The sequence below is a fragment of the Crassostrea angulata genome, chromosome 5 (genome assembly GCF_025612915.1).
Source record: "Crassostrea angulata isolate pt1a10 chromosome 5, ASM2561291v2, whole genome shotgun sequence".
NCBI lineage: Eukaryota > Metazoa > Mollusca > Bivalvia > Ostreida > Ostreidae > Magallana > Magallana angulata.
In genome coordinates, this window is record NC_069115.1 from 50601559 (window position 1) to 50628969 (window position 27411).

Genomic DNA, 27411 nt, shown 5'->3' on the forward strand with positions numbered 1-27411 from the left:
TATACAAAATTTAATTCACGTATGGGCAAAGCAATTTGACAACGGTCTAAAAATGGCCCAGCAATCTTATTCTAAAATAAACAATATCTTGTGTATATGTGCAAAAATTAAACTATCCAATCAATAACACAAGAAGGCAAGAGGTTTTTAACGGGGATCTGAGTATGATTGAACCATGTACAGGATCAAAAACATGCCAAATTTTTATAGTTCAAGAAGTAAATTGATGTGATTGATGAAAAGATATATTGTTCAAAAGCAAGATCAGCAGCATGTTCAAAGATCTTCAAAACAGTAATGTCTAGTATTCTATTATAATATGTCTTCACAAATCTGTAACCTCATATAGCAATGGTCCGAGGCACTGGACAATTATGCACTTCTATATCCGAAAACCATTTTAGATGAAGTGATGAAAGTTCAATTAATACACGTAGAATGAAGTCTTATACATATGGCGTCCAGAAAATTATAGATTTATAAGGAAATCTTTAGAACAGCATGGAAATTTGGGTTAACTCAAAAGTCTGACAGGTTTCTTATCTCATTTTTCTCTTTTTCCGCTCTCTTATCGAAGGTTGGATTAAACAAAAGCGTTTGCACAAACTGCTAAAAAAATACATAGCCTAACATTAACTCTCCTATCCTAACCTCTCTTTTTAGCATAAAAGATTGAATCTCACTCTGAATAACACCTAAATTTTTTTTTTTATAAATTTTCTATCTATTATAGTCACAAATTATATGGACATTACTAAAAGAATTTTTATGCACAACCTAATTTATATTCCCCCCTCTTATGTTTTAGAAATTTCAACGCACAATGCACGATGCAACAACAAAATAAGAGAAATTAGACAAATGGCATAATCACTCAGGTGACAAGAAAACCAATTATTTACACATTGTATACTACATACATGTAAATAAAATCAAAACTAAAAAAAAATAACAATTCAATTCGGATCAATAAAAAAAAAACACGTGAACATTTTTCTCACCCCTCCTCTGACAATAAATGTAAATTATACAAAGGTAAAAAAGGTAAGGGTAAATAGTCGTGCTCGCAAAGTAAATTGCCTCGTTTGACTTTTACATATTACCCCATGGCAGAACCCGTACAATCTATAGCATCCTTAACTCCCGGTTTTATATTCACATAGCCTCCACGTCTCATGTGCCAGGTATCCATATTAACCCCTGGGTGGAGAGAGTGCACTAGTAGAGTAAAGTAACTTGTGCAAGGTTACAATGTTACCAGGATAGCGATAGACCAGGCTCGAACCCGGGACTACCGTGTCAAAATCGAACGACGCTATCAAACACCTCTACACAATATACATTTGCAATATACAATTATCCACACAATATATACATTTAGTTGCGTTAACTATATAAGTAATTCTCTTTTTGTCAATCTCTTCTGAGATTCCATTTTTTACATTGTATATGATTTAATTACGACAAATCGCTTCGATTCCAATCACTCGTTATTATTTCTCTAAGTCATCCTGCAGTCGTGGTTACATTAGGTGCATGTCCTGCAACCATCAGTATAAGTCTTCATACACATTTGTAGAATCTGTAAAAAATTAATTCAGTATTTATTTTTTATAAATGGACACATATGGGTATACATGTATAATGATAGCAAAAAAAGGTGAATTTTGATACAACATTGATTTAAAAAGCTGCAAACAATACTGTGGTTTCAGTAATTTTCAAGGGCATCAATTTTCGTGGATAAAGTGAAAATCACAGTTTCAAGGATACGTAAATTCGTGGCCAATGACCCTATTAATACAAAATGTTAATAAAAATTGCACTTCAATGAACATTTAATTTCGTGGACCAACTAAACAACGAAATCCACAAAAAATGGTATTCAACGAATATTGATGAAACCACAGTAATATTTTTCTTTTTCTTTTGTTGAATTTAAAATTAATTTGTTAATATTTTATAACTATATCTTGTCAGTGCTTAATAACGATTTGTCTTTATTTCTTGGTGCAAATTAAGGTCAAGTTCAATTTCAACTAATATTTTGTATTGATAGGACCATTGGCCACGAAATTACGTATCCTTGAAACTGTGGTTTTCAGAAAATCCACGAAAATTGATACCCACGAAAATTATTGAAACCACAGTAATTTTTTTTTTTTTTGCGACCGAGAAATAAAGGTGATGGTAAAAGTAAATGATTCCAGAGTGTCTTTTTGTGCTAGACCTATCATGACGTCATAATTGAGTTGTTACATCTTTTCCCGTGTTTTACGCCTTTACAGAAATTGTGTAGAAAATGAAACAGTTTCTTGACATTCTGTATTAAATCATGGAAAAATTATTCCCGATACCTATATTCAATCTGACGTCAATTAAAAAAAGGGGTGTCAATAGTTTGTTTGATGCCGGTTTGGATAGACTGTGGGCATTCTAAATATATTTCATTAATCAAAAATGGACGAAACTCCGAGATTTATTATAATATTTGCTTTATATTGAATAGAAATTGACAGTTAAAAGCGTTTTTCATTGTGTTTACCAAACAATCAAGCCACGGTACACCCATCCCACAAAGCTATGTTATGAAACATCATTGGAAGAATTTATATCATGAATTTCCTTAACATGTAGGCACCATTCATAAATAGATCTTGACATTTTAAAAACGCTGGAATGATGATCAGGCAAAAGATTATATATATGCCCGATTTAGAAAATTTATACTTACGATGGTCTGAATATTTCTTTTTAGTTCTTTTATAAAGTTTTTAATTTCTTTTTTAGATTAGAGAAGAGTTCACTCTTTGTTTTTATCTTAAATATCAAATACCAGATTTTGAGAAATGGAAAACTCCTTTAATATATAACATTTCAAATGTATTTTAAAAGAGAATAATATTCATCATATACAAAACAATAATCATATAAAAGGTAGCAGAGATATTGGATTTGCATTTGTTTACCTTTCTTAAATTACAATTCCATTCATGAAACTATACAGTAAAATACGGTTAAAGTAAACATGCGTGTAATGAATTGACGCTTATATTGATGCTCATTCCCATTAACTTTATTAAATATTTAAAACTTGACGGATATAACAAATTAATCTTATAACGAACCCATAATTGGCACCTCGTTATAGGCGTGTTTCACTGTAGTACCTCCATAAACTTCCGTTGAATTTTGAAAGTAGCTCTGAAGACAATTGTAAATCATACAATATTGATCCTGAAAAAATATAAATTTAAACTTTATTGTTATTTTAATATGTTATACATTGCATTTTTCAAGTTTTAAATTACATAAATAACAACAACTTTATAGGTTATTGAATTCAGTTTGCATTCAAACTAACGTATAAATGCACTAAAGGCTAACTTGAGATTTGAAATTCGGCATACGATAAAAATGTGTTTCATTAAGAATGATTAATAACTGCAAAGAAACATAATCATATTGATTATCACATTGATTCACATGTATTAATTCATATACCCTTTCTAATAATCGTGTAAAAAAATTTAAAAAAATAAACGCTGTCAATTCTTAAAACACCTCTGACCTAAAACTGGAACTCATTTAAACGATTAGGATTTTATATATCCTTTACATACAATAATATTATAAAAAAAAATTACACACATTAAACACATTTTGTTAAATATTTCAAATGAGTGAACTCGTATTTATTTTCAGTATCAGTAAATTAAAATTTAAAATTTGCTGATAAAAAAACAAGTTAATACCTTATAGTTCTACAAATACACATTGAAGTATACATCGATAAACTTCAAGACAAAATTAACTCTACTATATGGCAGGTTTATTATATAATAATTAAAGAATCATTGATTTGATACACATTGAGATAAACACTTCTTTAATAATTAAAAAGGGCTATTCTTTTATAATCCAACTTTGTTATTTTTTTACAGTCATTTTACTGCATTGATATAAATGGGTTTTTTAAAATCATTTTTACGTATCATTTTAAGATTCACACTATAAACTATCAGATTTTTAAAAAAAAATTGATTACGCTCACATATCAGGCATGTCATGTTTTTAAAAGTATATTTTAAACAAAATTAACATGAACGAAAGCAAACTATGATTTTTTTTCCTACCACTTTTACTATTAACAGTTTATTAGGAAACTGAATAATTCATGTATATTGAAAAATATCATATCTTATTGATTTAACCGTTACCTCTGAATCAATTGAAAACATCCTTTCTTTCAGCAGTCGAGTGACAGTTCCATATACATCAACACTGCTACTGCCAGAGACTGTGGATTTGACGAGATGATCAACAACAATAAAAACACTGCTATAATCCATCCCGTAACTGAAATATGAAAAAGTGATATGATGGTTATTCTTAGTTGTTTTATTACTATATAGTAAAACTTAAAGTTAATTCAATAATTATTTAAATGATCATACATATGAGACAATAAAAAGAAATCACAATATGTATCTAAGAGGTTTAACCAAGATAGTAACGGGTCATGAATTTAAATTTCTGATTATGGGTACATCCAAATCTCTTTACAATATCAAGATTGTTACATGTAATACATGAAGTATATTACTTTTGATATGTTGGTAACTTCAAAGGATTTTAGTTTAAAAGTCTCAAATCTACATGAAAGCCTTTTTGAAATGACAACATTTACTTAGTGTTTCATTTCATTTAAATGACTTCAGCAACATACTTGTTGACATTTGATTTTGCAACTTATCAAACGGTAGTTTTTTCATGGAAAATTATATGTATTTACACAAATCCAAAAATAAAAACTAATCTAATCTATAAAACAATAAGAAAAAGTTTTAGAGTCGATCTATATCGATAGGATGCAGTCTGCCATTCAGTAAACTGAATGTTTATTGAAAAGTCTGGAAAAGCGTCTGAATGGCAAAGCTACATGTATGCAAAAGGTCACCTTTTAGGTACTGCGTAACGGGTATTTTTGTGCGGCTAAGTTTTACTATCATTTACGAGTTTTATAAATTCGTAAAACTTAAACACATAAAATATTAAAATTGTTTACAATACAAGCGTAAATTTTTACAGGACATATTGGTGGTCATATTGGTCACCGTTACACTCGTTATTTCTATAACTAGGTAGAGTTACGTATTATTGCTGATACCTCTGTGGACTTTCAATTCCAAATGGAGTCGTTAACTCCTTTCATTTAGTCTTCAGTTATGGAATTATTGCCTTATCCAAATGGACCTGTCAGTGAAACGATTCTAAGAGATATTATAGTCGCCGTAAATGAATCAGTTGATTCAAATAAGTTAAAATGAATCATGGACTTCCTCAAAGACAAAACCATAATACATTTCATAGTTCCGGGAAACTGCCAAAATAAACTAATTTGAAGCGTGGCATCTGATATTAGATCATTACCAAATTGACCCTTATACGACAGTGGTAATAAAACTTCCTCAACTTTTAGAAGCATATATGCTGAAATCTTGCAGTAAAAGTAGTTTGTGCAACTCTACGAGCACTTTAAGGGGTTGTCAGAAATTATTACAAACGGGTTGAGGGAAGTAATAATCTGTAATATATAGGAATCACAGTAATTTGTTAACTTGGACAAAGTCATACTTTTTAAATTAATCACATACCTGCTTAATTTCGTACCGCATTTTACTTTACCATTACAAACCTTTGTGTTTTGTAAGTGTAACAACTCGTTTTATTCCTACGTAGAATAAAAAAAAAAACAGTTGTGTCTTTTTTATTTCCTTTAATTTAGTTTTCATATTGAGTTATTTCTCTTTAAATATCCTCGCCAATAAAATCCAAGGCCAACGCGTGGTGAACAAAAATGAAAAAACATATTGATACTCAAAACCTTAGCGACACATTTAATACAACAGAAAAAAAATACCGGTAAGTAAACGAGATGAATATTTTAGTCCGTGTTCTAATTTATTTTGATATAATACCGGTATACTTCCTGATCATTTTAATTTTTATGACCTACTTAATCGTAAAAGCTGAAAGCGCAAAAATAGAATCACCTCATATGAACGAAAATACAGCAAAAAAATAACCCTTTCTAGGGTATCTTTAAGTCAACTTTAATAGCAAAACTGCATCCTTTAATTTCAGGTACAGACGATGTTATGAAGTAAAAACTGTCCTTAAATTCGGCAATACGAACTTGCCGAAGATTTATCTTTTAAAGATAGTATTCATTAAAAAGGTTATCACAATAATTTGGAAGTAGTTTTTAATGCCCTTGCTATGCTAAAGAATTCTGTATAATATTTTTCCTGAAAAAAAAATCGTAGAAAATCACCTACCAGCCCCCATGAACGACACATGGTCCTTTGGCATCAATTTTCTTATTTGTTCGTGTTAATATGTCCATCAGATTCAGCAATTGTTCTTGAACCCGACACATTTCCACATTAGAAACAGAAAAATGAGTTACAGTTTTAGACTGGTTTTCCTAAAATATTACAAACACGATATTGTATGCCTAAGTATCGACATATCAAATAGGTGGTTATTTCATAGATGTACTATCATTGATTGTCTTGCCTTTGTTAATTTGAAATTCCTCCAAGTAATATCTCTCGATTCTTTATAAGTTGCAAGTAACTCAACGTCAATTCTTCCATATAAATGGACCTCGCCATCTCTGTCGGGGAAATAACATTCCTGTTGATGCAAAATTAAAAAGTTTTGACCAATTTAGATTATCTTATTTTAGTATGAAATATCAGCTACATCCATACATTTAAGTGGAAAGAATAAATATAAATGTTCTGTGCCATACTGAAGTTTTTTTGTACGTTAAAACACATTGATACGGTCAGACAAATAATACAGAGTACGCGTAGGGCCTGCAAAATCCAAGCCTCAATATAAAAGGCCCAGGATAAAGATCGTTACCTTGATAATAAAATAAAAATGGGCTACTTTGAATTATCATATTTTGGGACTGGACATTAAATTTTGATATTTCATATCCAGTCAACATTAAAAAGGATCTTGTAAAACCATCTTAATGTGATTTTAACCAGCGTAAATCATTCTAAACATAGAAGATTTAGTAACGAAAAACTAGTTGGATATTACCAAGAATTAAATAAAGAGAGAATAATGATGGTAGCATATCTTTAAATGGTTTATCTTATCTATTATAAAAGACAATAAAAATCAGATTTTTTAATTCATAAAGAACTACTGTTAGAGACAATAATATATAAATTTTGATATAAACCACATGTATTCAGGATTCCTAAATTTGAAAGTATGACGTGATTTTTTGTCTCCATCATTTGTCATAAAGAACAGTGTATATAAAGCCTTCACTGCTTTAACCGGCAACTCCTTTGACATTAAAGCAATGTGAGTTGTATTTTTAAATTTTATTTTCCTGCAACAACCCGCTAGTATGATAAGTCTGCAAGTAACTTTTGATAATAACTTTTATGATAAAAGTACAAAAAGGTCAGAAACTTTGTCAGAAGAAAGATTTCTCTTTTTAGAAATATATCGCAAATCAAGTTTTGTACAGAACGACAATATTTCAATTTGCTGCAGTTAAGGCTTCTTACCGGCCTTGTCAACAAAAATATGGCTTACAAAAAATTTTAAAACCATGATAATTTTTGTCATTTTAGTAAGAAATAACATTTTTCCTTTTAAAAAAAGTCAACATGAAAATTGCAGCTCATATTGCTTTAAGTAGAACCTCTATAAACGAGTGAATTACAATATAAGTTTTCAAAACAAACAGGGTAAAAATTACTCGATGTGTATGGAATGTCAGAACGCAACAAGCATAGGAAATCACTGTGCAGTGGTTTTGAAATGTTATAATAAAATGTATAATAATAAATAATTCTGAGTAGGAACAGTAATTTATTTGATAAATCGAAGTTTCCCAAATATAATGAGGAAACACACCTGTCTTTGCTCACGATCTGCAGACAATACTACTATGGATGGAACATGGTGCTCCCAAATCATTTGCCAAAAGTTCGCTGTCTTCTTTTGAGTTGGACACTGTGTCATTATGTACAAACCGTCCTGTAAAATTATAGATACAAGAAAAACGAGAGGTAAAATTATATAATCAAAATATCTATATTATAGCATTGAATGAATTATTTTTGACGTCGTCGTGTCAATAACTGCCGTCAGGTGAGCAGACAAATTGAATAACGCGCGTTAGCGCGTTATGATAATTTGTCTGCTCACCCGACGGCAGTTATTGACACGACGACGTCAAACATAATTTATTTATTGCTTATATTTACATTCCCTTACTGAAGAAATCAATTGTTTACTTAAATAAATCGATATTAAGTGCAGATCACGGAGGGAGTGAATAAGTAACAGCAATAACAGCTGTTTTGTAAAACCGGTTTAAACTGGTTTTCACATAGACTGTTGAGATGAGATCGACGAGCATGAAAATATAATCCATGATAAATAACTCTTGAGATATTGCTTTTAACAATAAAGTCAACTTTTTTGTTGAATAATTATAAAACATGGTGTTTTGACAACATTCATGAAATGCATTTTTTAACCGATAACATAGAAATCACTGTTTGAGAACTACGTATGTAAATTACTCGTAAATTCATACGCAGTGAATAGGTGTTGCATTTAGAGGCATTTAAACATCATGGAATTTAATGGAAAAACACAGTAAAATGTAAATATTTATAATTGATTTCAAAACTAGTTTCATTTTTAAAGCGCTAAGCATAGCTGCAGCGCTTTTTTGTCGCCAGATTTCTAAACGTACTTCCACTTTCGTTTTCGCGTTTCCTATATACCGCCACCTACTGGCGGATGCTGGAGAAGTCGTATCATGGAGAAGTCGTACTCTGGAAATATCATAACTATGCAGTAGGGAGAACTTAATTATCTCAAGTTATCTTGCATGCAGATGCATTTGTTCTACCAGTATTAAATTAACAAAAAAAATGATCTCGATTTCCAGAAATTGCTAAAATTTTAAAATCAAGCATTTTTAAACATGCTTTAAGGCAGATTGTTATATTGTAAATTGGAAATTTTGCCTTTATGTACAGTCAAATGGATAAATCATTCTATGCTTCAAAATAAAAATACACTTACATTTATTCCGAAATGTTTTTATCATGTTTATTATGATTTTTTAAAAAGTCATCAGCGTTTTGTTTTCATTGTAACACGACAGCAAGCTTTAATCATTAAAAAAATTATGCATTCTATAACTGAGACATATCCAAATTCTACATCATTTCAGAATTCTGAGTAAGTGCATTTTTCTCAATAACTAACAATATGATTCTTTACATGTATTTTCATATCAATCGATATATTTTCCCGACAAAGCGCTTTTCAGTACTTTCAGTACTTTGATTAATTATTATCTGATGGATCTGTATGGCATATGTTACACAAGTACATGTATGTATGTAGTCATATATCTTAACATTAGTGGAACATATGTAGTATATACTACTGCGTAATCTTCTTATTTCATTATCCATGGTAATAGAAAGTCAAGTTTTTTTTTTAATTGGAGTTTCAGGCATTATTATTTACATGAGGCCATGTACCATGGGGACGACATATATATTCAAATACATTGCAAAAGATAATGCGAATTGCAATATTAACACAGTCAATTATTCCCAGTTATATCACTAATATTTGTATTGTTTCTTGATAATTATCGATCATTTCTCTGTTAAACGTTAAATTAAGAAATATATATGTATGCACTCAGTCCTTCACTTAGGATTCTAGGTAAATGTTGCCAGGAACGAAAACATTTTTTTTAAATAAAGAAACAAACTGATAAATACGAGAAAAAATTGCGAAGGAATTCTTTTCTTTTGATGGGGCACTATTTAAATGATTAAAAAAATATATTTTTATTTTGTTAGCTTAGATAACTGGATTTATATATTTACGTTTAACTTTATTATTTTGTCTTTAGTGAGGAAATTTATTTTTCAAATTAAAGGTTAAATGTCCTTACAGAACTAGTTTCTGTGTACATGATTAGGTCAAATAGTGTGAATCTCAGCTCACAATAATTTTGAGTTTTTGATGGATGCTCTTGAACTGCATAGCACTACCCTTTCAATTCTAAAACTTAGTTGAAAAATAGCCTTTTTTAAACAGCCCTTTTCTAAGTTAACCATTGTTAAACTAACAATTAACAGCTGTTAAATAGTTGTTTATCTATCTTTTACGGACAGAAAAGGTTAATTCAACTTTTGTTTTGTTTAAAAATATCACATAAAAAGTCACATACCAAAAGGAGACTTGCATTTATGTAGTCTTTCTTAGATCCCGATGCTTGTCTTTGGAGTTTCACACGATTGAATTCATCTGGAAAAGGAACGAAATTTAGCATTAATTTTCTACCCATGATAATAGAATGATTTATTAAATAATTAACCTATATTTACAGTAAAACTGGTAAGTAACAACTCACATGGTATTGAATTGCTCCTTTCAAGTTCTTTCTTTGAAATGACGCCCAAATCAGTAGCTGCACTTTTATCATCTTTTTCGTGGGAATTTAGCAATGCCTTATAATATTTTGAACAAAGGGCAAATAGATTTTATTAGTTTCCATAGCAAAACTAGTCGTTTATATTATTTCTTGAAGACACAACTATACTAATATGAACCAAATACAAACAGCTGACTACAAACTACAATTCAAACAACAAAAAGATTCAGTACGGGTTTTTTTTTTAAAATACAATTGTATTTTATCGTTCTTACTTGCTCAAAAATCAATTATACATACTACCATCATGGGAACAAAGTCTTAATTTTTAAGGTTTTAATGTTTGGTTTATTTTACCAAATTGAAGTCACAATAAATTACCGTTTAGAAAACTTTCCAGTACATTAATCTTTATTTGATGGAAGAACAATTAATTATAGTTTTTCACCATATCTTAACCAATAAATTAGTGGATACATATATCTAACAATACAAAAATGCTCTTCTTATGCTCTTCCGTACTGGCTTCACCAGTCCGTTAATACAGCTATAGATGTGTATATAAAAATGTGACATAGGGCTCTCAATATTAACCAAGGACCTAATGCCTCCTCATGAAATAAACTTTATTGAAAAGAGAAACGACCACTTGTGGATAGTATATACATTTGAGGCAATACTAGTAATACATACGTTTATTGTTTCTTCAACGTATCAATTATCATGTACTTAGATGTAATCACTACACAATAGCAATTCTATTGATAAATCACAATTTACCTTAGTGTACAAAACGTATATGAAATAGCAGTTGACATACTTTAAATTCTTCGTTCAGTTCTTCTTTGTCATTTTTCATGAGGTATTCCACATGTTCAACAAAACGGCGTAGTGGAATTGATCTACAAATGCCATTGCATCCACTAATAAATAAAAATATCTTGAAGAAATGTGTTAGCTTTTAAAAATTAAATGGGGATTTATAGATGTTGCTCTATTGAAATTAATTATTATTTCAAAAAAATGACTCAAATGTTTAATTGTTTGTTATATAAAGCTAGTTGGGATCTCAAGGTGACAAAATGAGTTGAACATATTGGTTGTCTTACTCTCTGATAAGGTCATAAACCTTGAAATCCGTATATATGTTGTCGTCCCCATAGATCTCTCTGGAAAAATAATGGGGTTCTTCTTAATGGTTAAAAACAAATCAAATAATATGTTTGCCGAATACACATTTTAGATGGACAATTATACCGTAAATTCAGAATGCCTGAAAATTTTACGTTTTGGATTTTGAACAATTTTCAAAATGTCAAAAATCAAGATGCAAGCAAAACATACAATAAATAGACATTTTTTATGTCAGCAATGCTAGAGCCGCGTATTTATGCCATGTACGTAATAGTAGTAATTGAATTGAAATTCAAAATCAAAGACATAACAATATAGTTTAATTGTTAAATTATGGTTGTATATTTATAACTTCAGACACAAAAAAGTCTGTTTTTGAAATATTAACTCAATAATATGTTTTAGACCTCTTGTAACGATGACGTTTCCACAATAAACCAGATGCAACTAGAATAACGATGCCAATAGCGGCAATAACAATAACTCCAGCATAGTTTGCCGGAGGTATTCCATGTCTCTTGCTTTGTACTGATGAGACTGAAAAAAAGAACAAATGTCATTGGTAATATAATGAAAAAAACTATACAAGTTTAAATATATCAACAATCAAAATTAACTATGCTTTGTTAAAAATCAATTGTATTGTGTACTTAAATTTTCATCAAAAGTCCCATATTTACAATCATTTTCGTCTAGGAAATATTTGCACGACAAAAATCTCCGTGAAATAAGCCAGCTGTTTATTGATTTAAGATAGTTCTGCAATAATGAACTCATGTGTTTTTTTGTGCTGTTTATTACTACTTTTAATCTAAAACTAATGATCATGGGAGATACTTATTACATGTACCGTAAATCAGAGCTGCAATAAATTTCCTTATTTATTCGTACCAATCTCCGAGACCCTAAACTTCTATTTAAATTAGAATATGAACTCAATTTCGACGAAGATTTTTTTTAGTTTGGTGTACGTTTTTCCCTTTTCCTGGCACCGTTCTTGTCTGTTCCATGCCACGGGGACATATCAATTTTTCTTTTCCTTAATGTCTAGTCTAAAACTGTACAAAAATCTCTAATTCTATACATTTATTATTGTTTTGTATGAATGTTGTTGTGCATACATGAAAATTATATGTTTGGTAGGGAGCGATGGATGAGGGATAGGGAATCTTACTCTTGTAATAAATTATAATAATATACTTAAGTTTGGTTGTCTTCCCCGTTCTCAAAAAAGAAAAAATATATTTAGTATTTACGAAAAACCTTACTATCAACTGAATAACATCGAGTTCCAGAATTAGTTTTTTGTTTTCAAAGTGCATTAACTGTCTCAAAAACAACAAGGCTGAAGGATTGTTTAAATGGAGAGCAAATAATTATACTTACCACAGTAAGACACACTGATGGGTTCCGTGAACTTTTCTTCTACATTATGAGTGACTTGGTCAAAACCTCTCATTTTACATCTAAACATGGCGAAATCATCTGGACATTGAATGTTCTTCTTATCAATGACTAGTCTCAACTCTGCTGAGCTAGGAGATGATAATGACCCCGAGACCTTAGAGATGTTTTGCAAAATCGCATCTTTCCAAATATCTTTATCATCACTATACATGAACACAATACGTTGAAACGACCCAGTTTTGTTCATTTGCAACTCTAAGCTAAATACTGAAGCAATGTTTCCAGGATTAGAGATGTAACAGACGATCGCCAGATCGTTTTCTAAATGCATTTGTGGCTGGTCAGCTCTTATCTGTATACTTAATAATAAAGCTGAAAAACATAATAAAAACTCTTTATTATGTACCAAGTTAACATTACGATTATTAAACAAGCAGGATATCGATTTTATTATAGAAAAAAATCAAACAACGTGCATTTTGACATAAATTGGAAAAAGGTGTGTAAATTTTCAATTTTAAACTTATTTCCTTATACCATTTAATTTTAAACCTCTGCTACAAATTATCTTGATAGAGAATGTTTTTTAAATATTTCATATTTTAGCAGAAAACCATAGAAAATAAAATTTTACGATCATTTTTCTTCGTGTCTACTTAGTTTAGAGCGTAGAGCGTGGACAGTTATCATCATTTCATTAATGTTGCTGAATCTTTTTATCATGTCATTTTACAGAAAACGTAATATAAGTTAACGTTCGAGTCCATAAAAATGATTAAAGAGGACGAAAATTGAGACATGAGTAGCATTTTTTCATATTGTATTCTAATGTGTCAGGCCACCAAATCATCCTTATCGAAAACAATTTGAACACAAATATTGATATGATAAAGTGTGTATTAATCATTTTTTAAAAATAACAAAACCGGATGTTAATTGAATTTTATCATTGATAATCATTTTTACAAGTGGGTATACATTTCTGAAAGATGATTACCATGAAACAAGATTGTAAAAATGTAGTTTTTTCTTAGGTTGATGTATTGTAAAAATGCATATCTATAGTGTGAACCTAGACTTTCCATAATTGAGAATATTTAGAGTACAGAATAGGACCACCATAACGCACTTTGATAATTACAGTTAAACACTCTTATAACTTAGTGCCAGGGATGGGCGATTTTGCTTCGTTATAGGCTTAATTCGTTATATCCGTCAAGTTAACAACATGTAATAAAGTCTCCGGTAATTAAAATCACTTAGCTGTAAGCGTCATTTCATAATAAGCGTGTTCACTATGACCATGATTTACCAGTAATGCGTTGACACAAAGTACCAAGATTTTTTTTAATGGATAACACATAATTATACTAACCACAGTAAGACACACTGATGGGTTCCGTGAACTGTTCTTCTACATTATGAGTGACTTGGTCAAAACCTCTCATTTTACATCTAAACATGGCGATAGCATCTTGACATTGTATTTTCTTTTTATCAATGGTTAGTCTCAACTCTGCTGAGCTAGGGGGGTATAATGACCCAGAAACCTTTGAGATGTTTTGCAAAACCGGATCTTTCCAAATATCTTTACCATCACTATACATGAACACAATACGTTGAAACGATCCAGTTTTGTTCATTTGCAACTCTAAGCTAAATACTGAAGCAATGTCTCCAGGATTGGAGATGTAACAGACGATCGCCAGATCGTTTTCTATATGCATTTGTGGCTGCTCAGTTCGTATCTGTATACTTGGTAATAAAGCTGAAAAACATAATCAAAATTCGTATATTATCTACCAAGTTAACATTACGATTTTTAAACAAGCAGGATATCGATTTTTTTATAGAAAAAATTCAAACAACGTGCATTTTGACATAAATTGAAAACAACTGTGTAAATTTTCAATTTTCAATTTATTTCCTTAGACCATTTAATCTGAAACTTCTGCTACAAATTATCTTGATAGAGAATCTTTTTGGTTAAATATTTGATATTTTAGCAAAACACCATAGAAAATAAGATTTTCACGATCATTTTTCTTCGTGTCTTCTTAGTTTAGAACTAAGGGCGTGAACAGTTTTCATCATTTCATTTATGTTACCGAATCTATTTATCATATCATTCTACAGAATAAGTACTATAAGTTAAGGTTTTGAGTCCATAAAAATAGTAAAATATGACGAAAATTGACAAGTGCGTAGAATTATAATCATTTTCGCAAGTGGGTATACATTTCTGAAAGACGATTACAATTAACAAGTTCGTAAAAATGTAGTGTTTTCTTTGGTTGATGTATTGTAAAAATTCATATCTAAAGTGTGAACCTAGACTTCCCATAATTGAGACTATTTAGAGTAAAGAATAGAACCACCATAACGCACTTTGTTAATTACATGCATATTTTTTCAGTGTGGTTATCTTTTTTTCAAATTGCGTTGCCACAACGTACTAAGAATTTTTTTAAATGGAGAACATATAATTATACTTACTACAGTAAGACACACTGATGGGTTCCGTGAACTGTTCTTCTACATTATGAGTGACTTGGTCAAAACCTCTCACTTTACATCTAAACATGGCGAAATCATCTGGACATTGCATTTTCTTCTTATCAATGGTTAGTCTCAACTCTGCTGAGCTAGGGGGGTATAATGACCCAGAAACCTTTGAGATGTTTTGCAAAACCGGATCTTTCCAAATATCTTTACCATCACTATACATGAACACAATACGTTGAAACGATCCAGTTTTGTTCATTTGCAACTCTAAGCTAAATACTGAAGCAATGTCTCCAGGATTGGAGATGTAACAGACGATCGCCAGATCGTTTTCTATATGCATTTGTGGCTGCTCAGTTCGTATCTGTATACTTGGTAATAAAGCTGAAAAACATAATCAAAATTCGTATATTATCTACCAAGTTAACATTACGATTTTTAAACAAGCAGGATATCGATTTTTTTATAGAAAAAATTCAAACAACGTGCATTTTGACATAAATTGAAAACAACTGTGTAAATTTTCAATTTTCAATTTATTTCCTTAGACCATTTAATCTGAAACTTCTGCTACAAATTATCTTGATAGAGAATCTTTTTGGTTAAATATTTGATATTTTAGCAAAACACCATAGAAAATAAGATTTTCACGATCATTTTTCTTCGTGTCTTCTTAGTTTAGAACTAAGGGCGTGAACAGTTTTCATCATTTCATTTATGTTACCGAATCTATTCATCATATCATTCTACAGAATAAGTACTATAAGTTAAGGTTTGAGTCCATAAAAATAGTAAAATATGACGAAAATTGACAAGTGCGTAGCATTATAATCATTTTCGCAAGTGGGTATACATTTCTGAAAGACGATTACCATTAACAAGTTCGTAAAAATGTAGTTTTTTCTTTGGTTGATGTATTGTAAAAATTCATATCTAAAGTGTGAACCTAGACTTCCCATAATTGAGACTATTTAGAGTAAAGAATAGAACCACTATAACGCACTTTGTTAATTACATGTATATTTTTTCAGTGTGGTTATCTTTTTTTCAAATTGCGTTGCCACAACGTACTAAGAATTTTTTTAAATGGAGAACATATAATTATACTTACTACAGTAAGACACACTGATGGGTTCCGTGAACTGTTCTTCTACATTATGAGTGACTTGGTCAAAACCTCTCACTTTACATCTAAACATGGCGAAATCATCTGGACATTGCATTTTCTTCTTATCAATGGTTAGTCTCAACTCTGCTGAGCTAGGGGGGTATAATGACCCAGAAACCTTTGAGATGTTTTGCAAAACCGGATCTTTCCAAATATCTTTATCATCACTATACATGAACACAATACGTTGAAACGACCCAGTTTTGTTCATTTGCAACTCTAAGCTAAATACTGAAGCAATGTCTCCAGGATTGGAGATGTAACAGACGATCGCCAGATCGTTTTCTAAATGCATTTGTTGCTGCTCAGTTCGTATCTGTATACTTGGTAATAAAGCTGAAAAACATAATCAAAATTCGTATATTATCTACCAAGTTAACATTACGATTTTTAAACAAGCAGGATATCGATTTTTTTATAGAAAAAATTCAAACAACGTGCATTTTGACATAAATTGAAAACATCTGTGTAAATTTTCAATTTTCAATTTATTTCCTTAGACCATTTAATCTGAAACTTCTGCTACAAATTATCTTGATAGAGAATCTTTTTGGTTAAATATTTGATATTTTAGCAAAACACCATAGAAAATAAGATTTTCACGATCATTTTTCTTCGTGTCTTCTTAGTTTAGAACTAAGGGCGTGAACAGTTTTCATCATTTCATTTATGTTGCCGAATCTATTCATCATATCATTCTACAGAATAAGTACTATAAGTTAAGGTTTGAGTCCATAAAAATAGTAAAATATGACGAAAATTGACAAGTGCGTAGCATTATAATCATTTTCGCAAGTGGGTATACATTTCTGAAAGACGATTACCATTAACAAGTTCGTAAAAATGTAGTGTTTTCTTTGGTTGATGTATTGTAAAAATTCATATCTAAAGTGTGAACCTAGACTTCCCATAATTGAGACTATTTAGAGTAAAGATTATTATGCCTTCTGTCAGTTTGTCACTATATATTCAATACTCATCTATTTTCGCATAGTATCAAAGGATTTATATAGCGTAAGCATACTATGCCGAAATAGAGCACGGCGAATATTTTCCACGAAAATCTTTCAAGCGCCGACAGCGGGATTCGAACTCACGACGCTAAAATCCTTGATTCTAGCATGAAGCCCAACGCGTTACCGCTACGCTATATTAGGCGTTATTATGAATACCGGTATTTAGGTATATAAAAACTACATATATACGACTGACATCAAGCAATTAAAATTATTCATTTTTCCAAAAAAAACTTCATTATTGACGGTAATTTTAAAGTTAAAGTTTCCTATAAACTTTTGAACAAATTGATTGAACATTTTTCAAAGAAATTCTACATGAGAATCACAAAAACGCTTTTTTAAATGACGCTTGATAAAGAATGTTCAAGAAAAAAAATTCACTGAGATTTCGTCTGCTAAACATTTCGAGTTTTCTCGGTAAGGCAAAACGTCTCTCTATTTCTTAAAAAGAACATAAACCTTTGTTGACTTTTTATTGTACAACAACTTGTTGATTAAATAAACAATCAAATCAATTGATTACCGTACACGTAATTTGAAAACAACAACAAACGCTTGCTTTTCCGGTGATTATTTTAAGGGACTTGTCAACACTCGAACGTCAGAGCTACTTATAGCAAAGCACGTCAGTATATTTAACAGTCGGCATAATAATAACAATAGTGTTGTGTTGTGCATGTACTATGCCTAAATAGTAGTCAGGGTTTGATACATAGTGCACTCGCCTCCGGCTCGTGCACCATGTATCAAACCCTGACTACTATTTAGGCATAGTACATGCACAACACAACACTATTATATAAATAGAACCACTATAACGCACTTTGTTAATTACATGTATATTTTTTCAGTGTGGTTATCTTTTTTTCAAATTGCGTTGCCACAACGTACTAAGAATTTTTTTAAATGGAGAACATATAATTATACTTACTACAGTAAGACACACTGATGGGTTCCGTGAACTGTTCTTCTACATTATGAGTGACTTGGTCAAAACCTCTCACTTTACATCTAAACATGGCGAAATCATCTGGACATTGCATTTTCTTCTTATCAATGGTTAGTCTCAACTCTGCTGAGCTAGGGGGGTATAATGACCCAGAAACCTTTGAGATGTTTTGCAAAACCGGATCTTTCCAAATATCTTTATCATCACTATACATGAACACAATACGTTGAAACGACCCAGTCTTGTTCATTTGCAATTCTAAGCTGAATACTAAAGCATTGTCTCCAGGATTGGAGATGTAACAGACGATCGCCAGATCGTTTTCTAAATGCATAGTTGGCTGCTCAATTCGTATCTGTATAATTTGTAACAAAGCTGAAAAAATAGTTATAATTTTATTACCATCAACTTTTTAGCTCACCTGAGCTGAAAGCTCAAGTGAGCTATTCTGATCACATTTTGTTCATCGTCCGTCTGTCCGTCCGTCTGTCTGTCCGTCTGTCCGTCTGTAAACTTTTTACATTTTGAACTTCTTCTCTAAAACCGCTTATCCAATTTCAACCAAATTTGGCACAAAGCATCCTCATGGGAGGGCGAATATAAATTGCAGAAATAAAAGTCCGATCTGTATTCAAAGCGGAGAAAATCTTGAAACTGTAGAAAAAGGGGGGTGCATTTTTAAAAATCTTCTTCTCAAGAACTACCGAGTTCAATTCAACGTAGTTTAGCATAAATTATCCTTATGGGAAGGAAAATATAAATTGCAAAAATTAAGTGCTAATTCTGTTTCAAATCTGAGTTATTACGAAAATGATAATAAAGGAAAGGCGTGTTTCAATCAGTTTAATAGCTTCGGGCTCGGCATACGGAAAAAATGGGTAGGCAATACTTGGCCTGAGCAAAACAAAAGATTGGCAGGTATTAATCTGCCAATCTCATTAAAATTTTGGGATATTTGATGGACCAGTATATTTGTATTCGCTGTAAATATTGCTGCAAAAAAATGCGTATTTGGAATTGACGATTGCCGATCTGCCCCGGCTTTTATTTTCCCACGGCCCGGGTTTGCATACCCATTTTACCAAGACTCGTATTTCATACTTCTAAAACGAGGTTCTTTGTTTAAAGCAGCCATGACATTATACGAAAAGGGTCGATCTGACTATGATGAATTTGCTTGCTATGCAACCGTTCACGTATGAAGGGAAATTTTTGAAACATGCAAAATATATTGGTGCCGATTTTGTGAAGTAAATTAAGGCTAAATATTTCAATGCATTGACAGTTTTCACACATGACGTTGGTGTTAGCTTGTTCTGATTTTCGTTTCGTTTTCATTATAATGCTTTGTAACCTGGGAACTATCGTCTGTATTTCGTGATTTTTAGGTATCAAATCAAACAGAGACTTCTGTAAATAAAACAATTAACTGTTTACCTGCGCAAATTAAGCAAAATCTAATGTAGGGATACTGAAATACAATTCATTCTATCGGTAATTCGGCATTATCTTTTGCGTAATGGTAGATTAATGCAATAGGTTTTGTTGAGATGCTCGGCATTTTCTCGAGTTTATTCAGTTTAAAAAGAGTTTGATATCGCTGACGGAAATATGTAGGTATATACATGTATATATATGATTCATTTCGAAAAAATAAATTGTGTTGTTTATTTGTTACACATGTAGTGCATGTTTCTTGTGTTTAATTATTTACAATTTCTATTTACTAACCATATTTGAGTGTTAAGCTTCGAATTATAAGCAAGATACAGAGATTTGCTCACAATTCTATGTTTGTACACAGATCTTAAAAAAAACTAAAGATTAAAAAAGTAAAAAAATTGTCAATATTTATTACGAAAATTATCAAAGACTGTTCTTCCAGAAACCAACTTATTGAATTGTAAACTTAACCTTTTTAGCTCACCTGAGCGTGGGGCCACAAGGGGGGGGGGGTCGAAGTTTAACAAATGATAATATAGAGTAAATCTTTAGAAATCTTGTGTGGAAGCATCCTCAGGTAGTGTAGATTCAAAGTTGTGAAAATCATGACCCCCGTGGGTAGGGTGGGGCCCCAATGGGGGATCAAAGTTTTACATAGGAATATATACAGTAAATCTTTAAAAATCTTCTTTTCAGAAACTAATCCGCCGGCAAAGCTGGAACTTGTGTGGAAGCATCCTCAGGTAGTGTAGATTCAAGTTTGTGAAAATCATGACCCCCGGGGGTAGGGTTGGGCCACAATGGGGGATCAAAGTTTTACATAGGAATATGTACAGTAAATCTTTAAAAATCTTCTTCTCGGAAACTAATCCGCCGGCAAAGCTGGAACTTGTATGGAAGCATCCTCAGGTAGTGTAGATTCAAAGTTGTGAAAATAATAACCCCTGGGGGTAGGTCTGGGCCACAATGGGGGGTCGAAGTTTAACATATGATTATATAGAGTAAATCTTTAAAAATCTTCTTCTCAGAAACCAGCCAGGAAAACTTAAACTTGTGTGGAAGCATCCTCAGGTAGTGTAGATTCAAATTTGTGAAAACATGACCCCTGGGGGAAGGTTTGGGCCACAATGGGAGGTCGATGTTTTACATAGGAATAAACAGAGTAAATCTTTAAAAATCTTCTTCTCAGAAACTGATCAGCCAGGAAAGCTGAAACTTGTGTGAAAGCATCCTCAGGTAGTGTAGATTCAAAGTTGTGAAAATAATGATCCCCAGGGGTAGGGTGGGGCCACAAGGGGGGGGGGGGTCAAAGTTTAACAAAGGAATATATAGGGTAAATCTTAAAAAATCTTCTCAGAAACTAATCAGCCATTCTTTATAATTGTTAAGACTTTGGCCCCAGGACAATTCTTTGGCCTCACGAGAAGGTTCAGCGTTTGATGTACGTTTATATTCCATATATTAACTATTGTTAGGGATCTTTTTGAGAACTACAATACTCAACATATGATATGACTATAAAATCATCCTGTTAGAAAAGGGACTAATGATTATAAACATAAGAATATCCAGGGGAAAATGGATTTTATTTATACAGGATCTACATGTATTATTGTACATTGTCCAGATAGTTTGTATTATGACTCCATTGAGCTGATTTTATCATACCTATTGTTCCTCAGGTGAGCGATGTGGCCCATGGGCCTCTTGTTTAATTGTACGAATGTGATGATAAAAATAGAAACAACGTGCATTTTTACATAAATTGGAAACAATTACGGTTTAAATTTTTTTTAATTTAATTACCTTCGAGAATTTCATGCAAGTTTAAAATCTATGAATATAATAGAATGCTGGCGTATTACTGCTGACATTATCTGCTTGTTCGTTGAATAAAGTACTCTTTTACGTAAACTTTTTTATAGGACAATTATTGACATTGGATTGTTGGGACATATATCCTTTTTTATCACTCGGAATTATATCCTTTTTTCATCCGAACAGTTGTCATTATTTTACATCTGTTTCCAAGCTTCATAAGTTTAATGTGAGCGTTTTGTCCTGAATTGCATATTCATTTAAGATGTTACAAAATAAACAATGATGAAAATTAACTTACAAAAAAGAAAACAAACAAATAAAAAACAGATGACGATCTCAGTTAGTTTAGTAGGTGAAAGTATAAGTAAAACGTGTGAGAGAAAAATAAATAACAGTGTTTATTAGGGGGGAAAGCACATTTTCCTTTTAACTTTACATAAACAATTAAACATAAACTTATAAAAACTTTTAAAAACCATAATCATGAGGTAACGGTGATTAGTCACAGATCAACGAATTATAATAATTTTAAAAAAGAAGGTTTAAAAATTCTTTCTTTTAAAACATTCGTAGAACTTTTAAACTAGTCATAAGATTTTGCATTCAATTTAATGATACATGCTGTAAAGTGTTAATTGCATGTGTCTCATTGTTTACGTCAATGATAAAATCAATATGCTATAATACACATGTATCTGATCTTAGGTACGATTAATTAATTGTAATAAACGGTAAATCACTTTTGCAATTCATAAACATTCACGTGGTGCACAGCAACCGCATGGTGCTGTTGAAGACATCTCATTTAGGCAATACCTTTGTGATAGAATTATTGAATTTGAACGTAAAATTCAAATATGACTTTTCGTTATATCACAGATAATGTGCGAACGATATCGATGTGTAACATTGAACAATTTTTTAAAGTTTTTTTTTTCAGATATCAACAGCTTTGATTGTCACAAATAGCTTAAATATCCAGTTGTAAGTAAGATTTTATATTCTTGACAAGGAAAAGGAATTGATGAAATGATTAAAATAAATATATAGAAATGTTTCAGTCTAACAGATTAATAGAAACCTACTGCATATTATAATTATTAATACAATCAAAGAATAACAAAAACAAGGGGGCATCTAAAATAACAATACTGCAACACTCATTAAATATTAAAAACGCGGACAAAAAACACATCATACTTACCAGAAAATGGCAGGCTCATAAAGGCTAAAACATACGCAAGTTGAACCGTCATTCTTTTAAATTGACGCAAATGAATGTACGGGCTCAATTAAATGTGGCTTTATATAAAAAGCATACAAGGAAATTATTTATTTTTGGCTTATATATATATATATATATATATATATATATATATATATATATATATATATATATATATATATAAAAAACAGAATGCGACAGTCCAAATCAAATAAATTGTTTACTGTTAGCGCTTGAATCAAAATCTTAAAGACACTTTTTGTTTTTATATTTTATCGATCGCCAGCATATTTCTAATGGATTTTTTTAAAATTAATTATAGAGTTAATCATTGTGTGTAAATAATGTAAGTCATTTTAAAGCGTAAAATTTCACAATTTCTTAAAAAGGCACCAAAATGTTTCCAAACTGCAATAATTATAGAATGTCAAGGTATTCCTGTTCGCATTGACCCATTTTTGAAAACCAATGATCGTGTATATGCACTATGGGTTTCGCGGGAAATTGATGATAAATCAAAAACATAGTTAAATTAAAAAGCATTGTGACTGCTTGCCAATTTTCTGTATGTCTGTGAAAAATGTGAAAAAAACAGTCCGTCAAAAAGGAAAATTATTGTCACGTTTAACCTTTGTGAAAAAATACTGTAATAAAAATTGTTTCAAATATTTCGGATAGTATGCTATTTAACAAAAACTTATGCATATTTTAATATGCAATAACCAGTTGTGATTAAAAATGTTTAAATACATAAACTTATTCATGATGCTTCATAAAGATTGAATTACTTGTTTGCTTGGAACAATTTACTAGTAAATGAATTTATTCCATAAACCTCGTACTTGTTCGTCTTTCAATTTTTAAAGTTTGTACACAATATTTCAAATCCAACCTTATATCTTAAAACGCACCATCTAGCTAAGGCCTCAATCACAACTGGCCGTGCGTGTTCGTTCATCTTTCATGAGCTACGGATTTTGCCAATCCTGGCTCCCACGGCTGGTCGTACGACGAGAAAATAGTATTGAAGTAATGGCAAGCACATGTACAATGGAAGACAGTAGTAGGTGTAACGTACAGTTTCATTTGGAGACAGTTTATCAGTCGCACCATAGGAAGCTCGTTAGAATCCAGCTCAAGTATTGTGCAAAAGATGTACGTTTGCACTGTGAATAGCAGAACTAACGCGTCTCGTATCACTTCCTTACGTCAGTTTCATGGATGAAATTCATTATAAATCTGTTGTAAAAATTGAATATCAAAAAGTAAAAGGAGCTCAATTAAAAAGAAAATATTTTTTTCTTTAGATGGTTGGTGAATAAAGTAAGAAAACACATATAAAGACTGTTTTTAAAAACATAATTATCTTTTGTATCCGATAGCATAAAATATTAAGAATGTTCTGAAATGTACGGGAAGGTTTACGCGAAAATCTTATTTCAACGAATAATTTGATATTGATTTATTTTCCTGACCATTGTTTAATTAATACTACTCAATTTAGTGTACTATTTGTTTAATTTTACAATATCGTCAAAATTAGCATAAGAAACGTTTAATTGAAAATAAAAATTCACATCTTATGTCTCTGATTTTACAAATATTATTTTAAAAAGTAACACCATTTATACTTAATTCATGCTTTAATTTACATCTTTTCTGGCAATTTGATTTTAATATCTTTTTAAAATTGTTTTGAATATTTGGAATGGTAAAAGAGATGAGCATCAATATGTTTTTTTTTAGGAATGCAAAAGGTACTCTGCTTAAAAACATTAATTAACAAATCAACAATCTTTAAATTCAACATATCTTAAAAATACTATTAACACAAATATGATAAACAAATTAAGTACTCAACCGATCATTTATAATTTGTTGTTGCAGATAAACATGTACGTATTGCAGTTCGAAAAAACATGTACGTATTGCAGTTCGAAACACAATGTGCGCAAACTGATATGGACACAAGTTCACTGTGTGACCCGAGTTCGATCCCAGTGATCGACAGCGGTTGTATGTAATAGGGTATGGCGATCGCCCGCTCGGACACGTGGGTTCTCTCCGGCTTCTTCCCACACCAATGACCCACTCGCACTAACATCCATGCCAACGAGAAATATTGATATGAGTTGTAGAACCTGCTCATGAATCGTTGTAAAATAAATAAAGTTCAGGGGTTTTTTCCTGTATTACCACCTGCTGTAATACGATTGATCAAGGCAATCGTCCTAGGGATTCCAAATGTCCTTTTTTGACAGTCTTGTGTCTCACATGCTCTCTGATTTCACATATAAACAATGAAAAAAACAGCTATCTGTATCAGAATATCCACAATGGAATTCAACACTGTTGTGTATATGTTACTATCCATAATCTTCAGCAAATTACATCATCACTCTTTGTCGATTGCCAGTTGTACCATTTATTTAATCAGTGAGGTGACAGGTTTTTTCATAGTTTTTGTCAGGTCTGTGTAACCCATGGCAGATCTATTGGGAAGATTAATTGATTTCATGTAAGCATATTGGCAATTGCCTTCATAATTTAAGCAGTATTTAAGAAAAACAAGTTAATTTCTTATGCAACTGCTCTGATTAGAACATGATTTTTTTCTTCAGGTCATACAAATGTTGTAAATAATATAAAATGAAATTACCTGTATAGTAATACATTTTCGAACAATAATTTTCTAAACTTGACATTGTTTAAATAAAGTTTTAGATTATCTGTTCATACAAATAAAGTTAAACTGTTTAACCAACTAATAACCAACTAGTAGCCGGCCTCCAAACACGAATGGTCCTATAATTATCAACGTGGTAAGCCTCTCTCTCTCATGGCAACCCACCTACCAAATCGTACTTTACCCTCACAATTCCTCTCCATTGGAACTCTGCTAGGGAAGAGAACGCTGTGACTGCGATGCGTTAGTTTATACTGTGGAATCATTAGATTTCGTGGTGGCTAAATTTTCGTGGAATTCGTGTGAACCTCTCATCTACGAATTAACATCATCAACGAATGTTTAAAAAAATAATGTAACGTGTCGCGGGGTCCGTTACCTAGTCATTTCTAGGGTCTTGGGGTTGAATATTAAAATATCAAACAATAATAGTTTTCCTCTCCAAAATGATTGTTGATTACAATTGACCTACAAATATCTACAAAATGGCCTTCCCTTACTTGAGGTAAAATCACAGAATGAATTTGGTCGGCTGGGACCGAAATTTATACCCCGGGATAAACTCTATTATATGCCTTATTCAGGCGGTAATGAATAACAGCGGCACGCCCTAGCTATATATTTGCATTTCCATTGTTCTTTCCCACTGTAAGCCCATACGGAGGAGCTGCAATTATTTCTCTATAATCGCAATTGCTCTGTCAGTATACTATGACGTCATAAAGGTGTAACGTTATATATACTTTTCCATGACGATATAGATTTAAACCACTATACCATATATACATCATGTGTTTTTCTCCAACTCCATTAAAATTGACGTATTTACATGTAATATTAAAACATGTTTTTTAAAACATTTTAAAGGAATTACTGTTATAACATATCATTGATTCTGTTAACAAATCTATGTGAATTAAAAAGATACATTACAGTCTGAATGTTTACTTTTGATGTCATAGCTAAATGTCAAGGTCTAGGCTAATGGGTATTTGCGAGTGGTAAAATGCAAATATAAGTAATAAGCTAGAGCAAAGCTCGTTGCAAAGCAACGAGTGGGTCTTCCGTTAATATCGGAAGTAAAGCTGGAAGTTCCTGTATGAAGCAGAGCCCTTAAACCAATAACAAGAGTAACTAAAATAAAAAGATGAAAAAAATCGAATTATTCCTGGTACGACTTAACAAAATACGAATGATTTTACGTACGACTTAACAAAAACCTTTCTGATTTCAAGAACGACTTAACAAAAAAATCCGAATGTGTTCAAGTACGACTTAGCGATTATTTTTGGTACGAGTTAATTTAACTTTGAACATTACGCTATTTTTTAAACCAAGGACGCGGAATCAAAATTTCCGGAAAAATCAATTTTTAACCCCCGATATCTCTGTAATGCATCGTCCGATTTTCAAACGGATTTCAGATTCGTGTTCAGCATAACAAACTCTACAAACCTCGTAAACATTTTAAATTAAAACGAAAAATTCGAAAATTCGAAAATTTTAAAACACTTCCGGTTTAGACCGGAAGTGACGGA

General features: G+C 31.4%; 1 protein-coding gene across 1 annotated transcript; it reads right to left on the minus strand.

The window, feature by feature from the left end:
- Positions 1 to 23245, minus strand: LOC128186234 (uncharacterized). Its single transcript, XM_052856014.1, has 17 exons — positions 23167 to 23245; positions 18681 to 19073; positions 16674 to 17066; positions 15554 to 15946; positions 14433 to 14825; positions 13037 to 13429; positions 12058 to 12187; positions 11626 to 11685; positions 11337 to 11418; positions 10496 to 10592; positions 10313 to 10389; positions 7957 to 8079; positions 6583 to 6702; positions 6342 to 6490; positions 4221 to 4359; positions 3129 to 3237; positions 1 to 1582 (listed from the first exon to the last, which is right to left on the minus strand). Exons 1-17 carry the CDS (start codon positions 23216 to 23218, stop codon positions 1551 to 1553), a joined length of 3135 nt encoding a protein of 1044 aa, XP_052711974.1. The 5' UTR covers positions 23219 to 23245; the 3' UTR covers positions 1 to 1550.
- Positions 23246 to 27411: the final 4166 nt, after the last annotated feature.

Excerpts from the sequence above, each read along its gene's own strand:
- LOC128186234 (XM_052856014.1), bottom strand. The coding sequence starts at position 23,218 with ATGACGGTTCAACTTGCGTATGTTTTAGCCTTTATGAGCCTGCCATTT. Across the intron at positions 13,430-14,432 it reads CATCAGTGTGTCTTACTGTG|CTTTATTATTAAGTATACAG; the intron begins GTTAGTATAATT and ends TATGTTTTTCAG. Across the intron at positions 10,390-10,495 it reads AAGGAGCAATTCAATACCAT|ATGAATTCAATCGTGTGAAA; the intron begins GTGAGTTGTTAC and ends TTCCTTTTCCAG.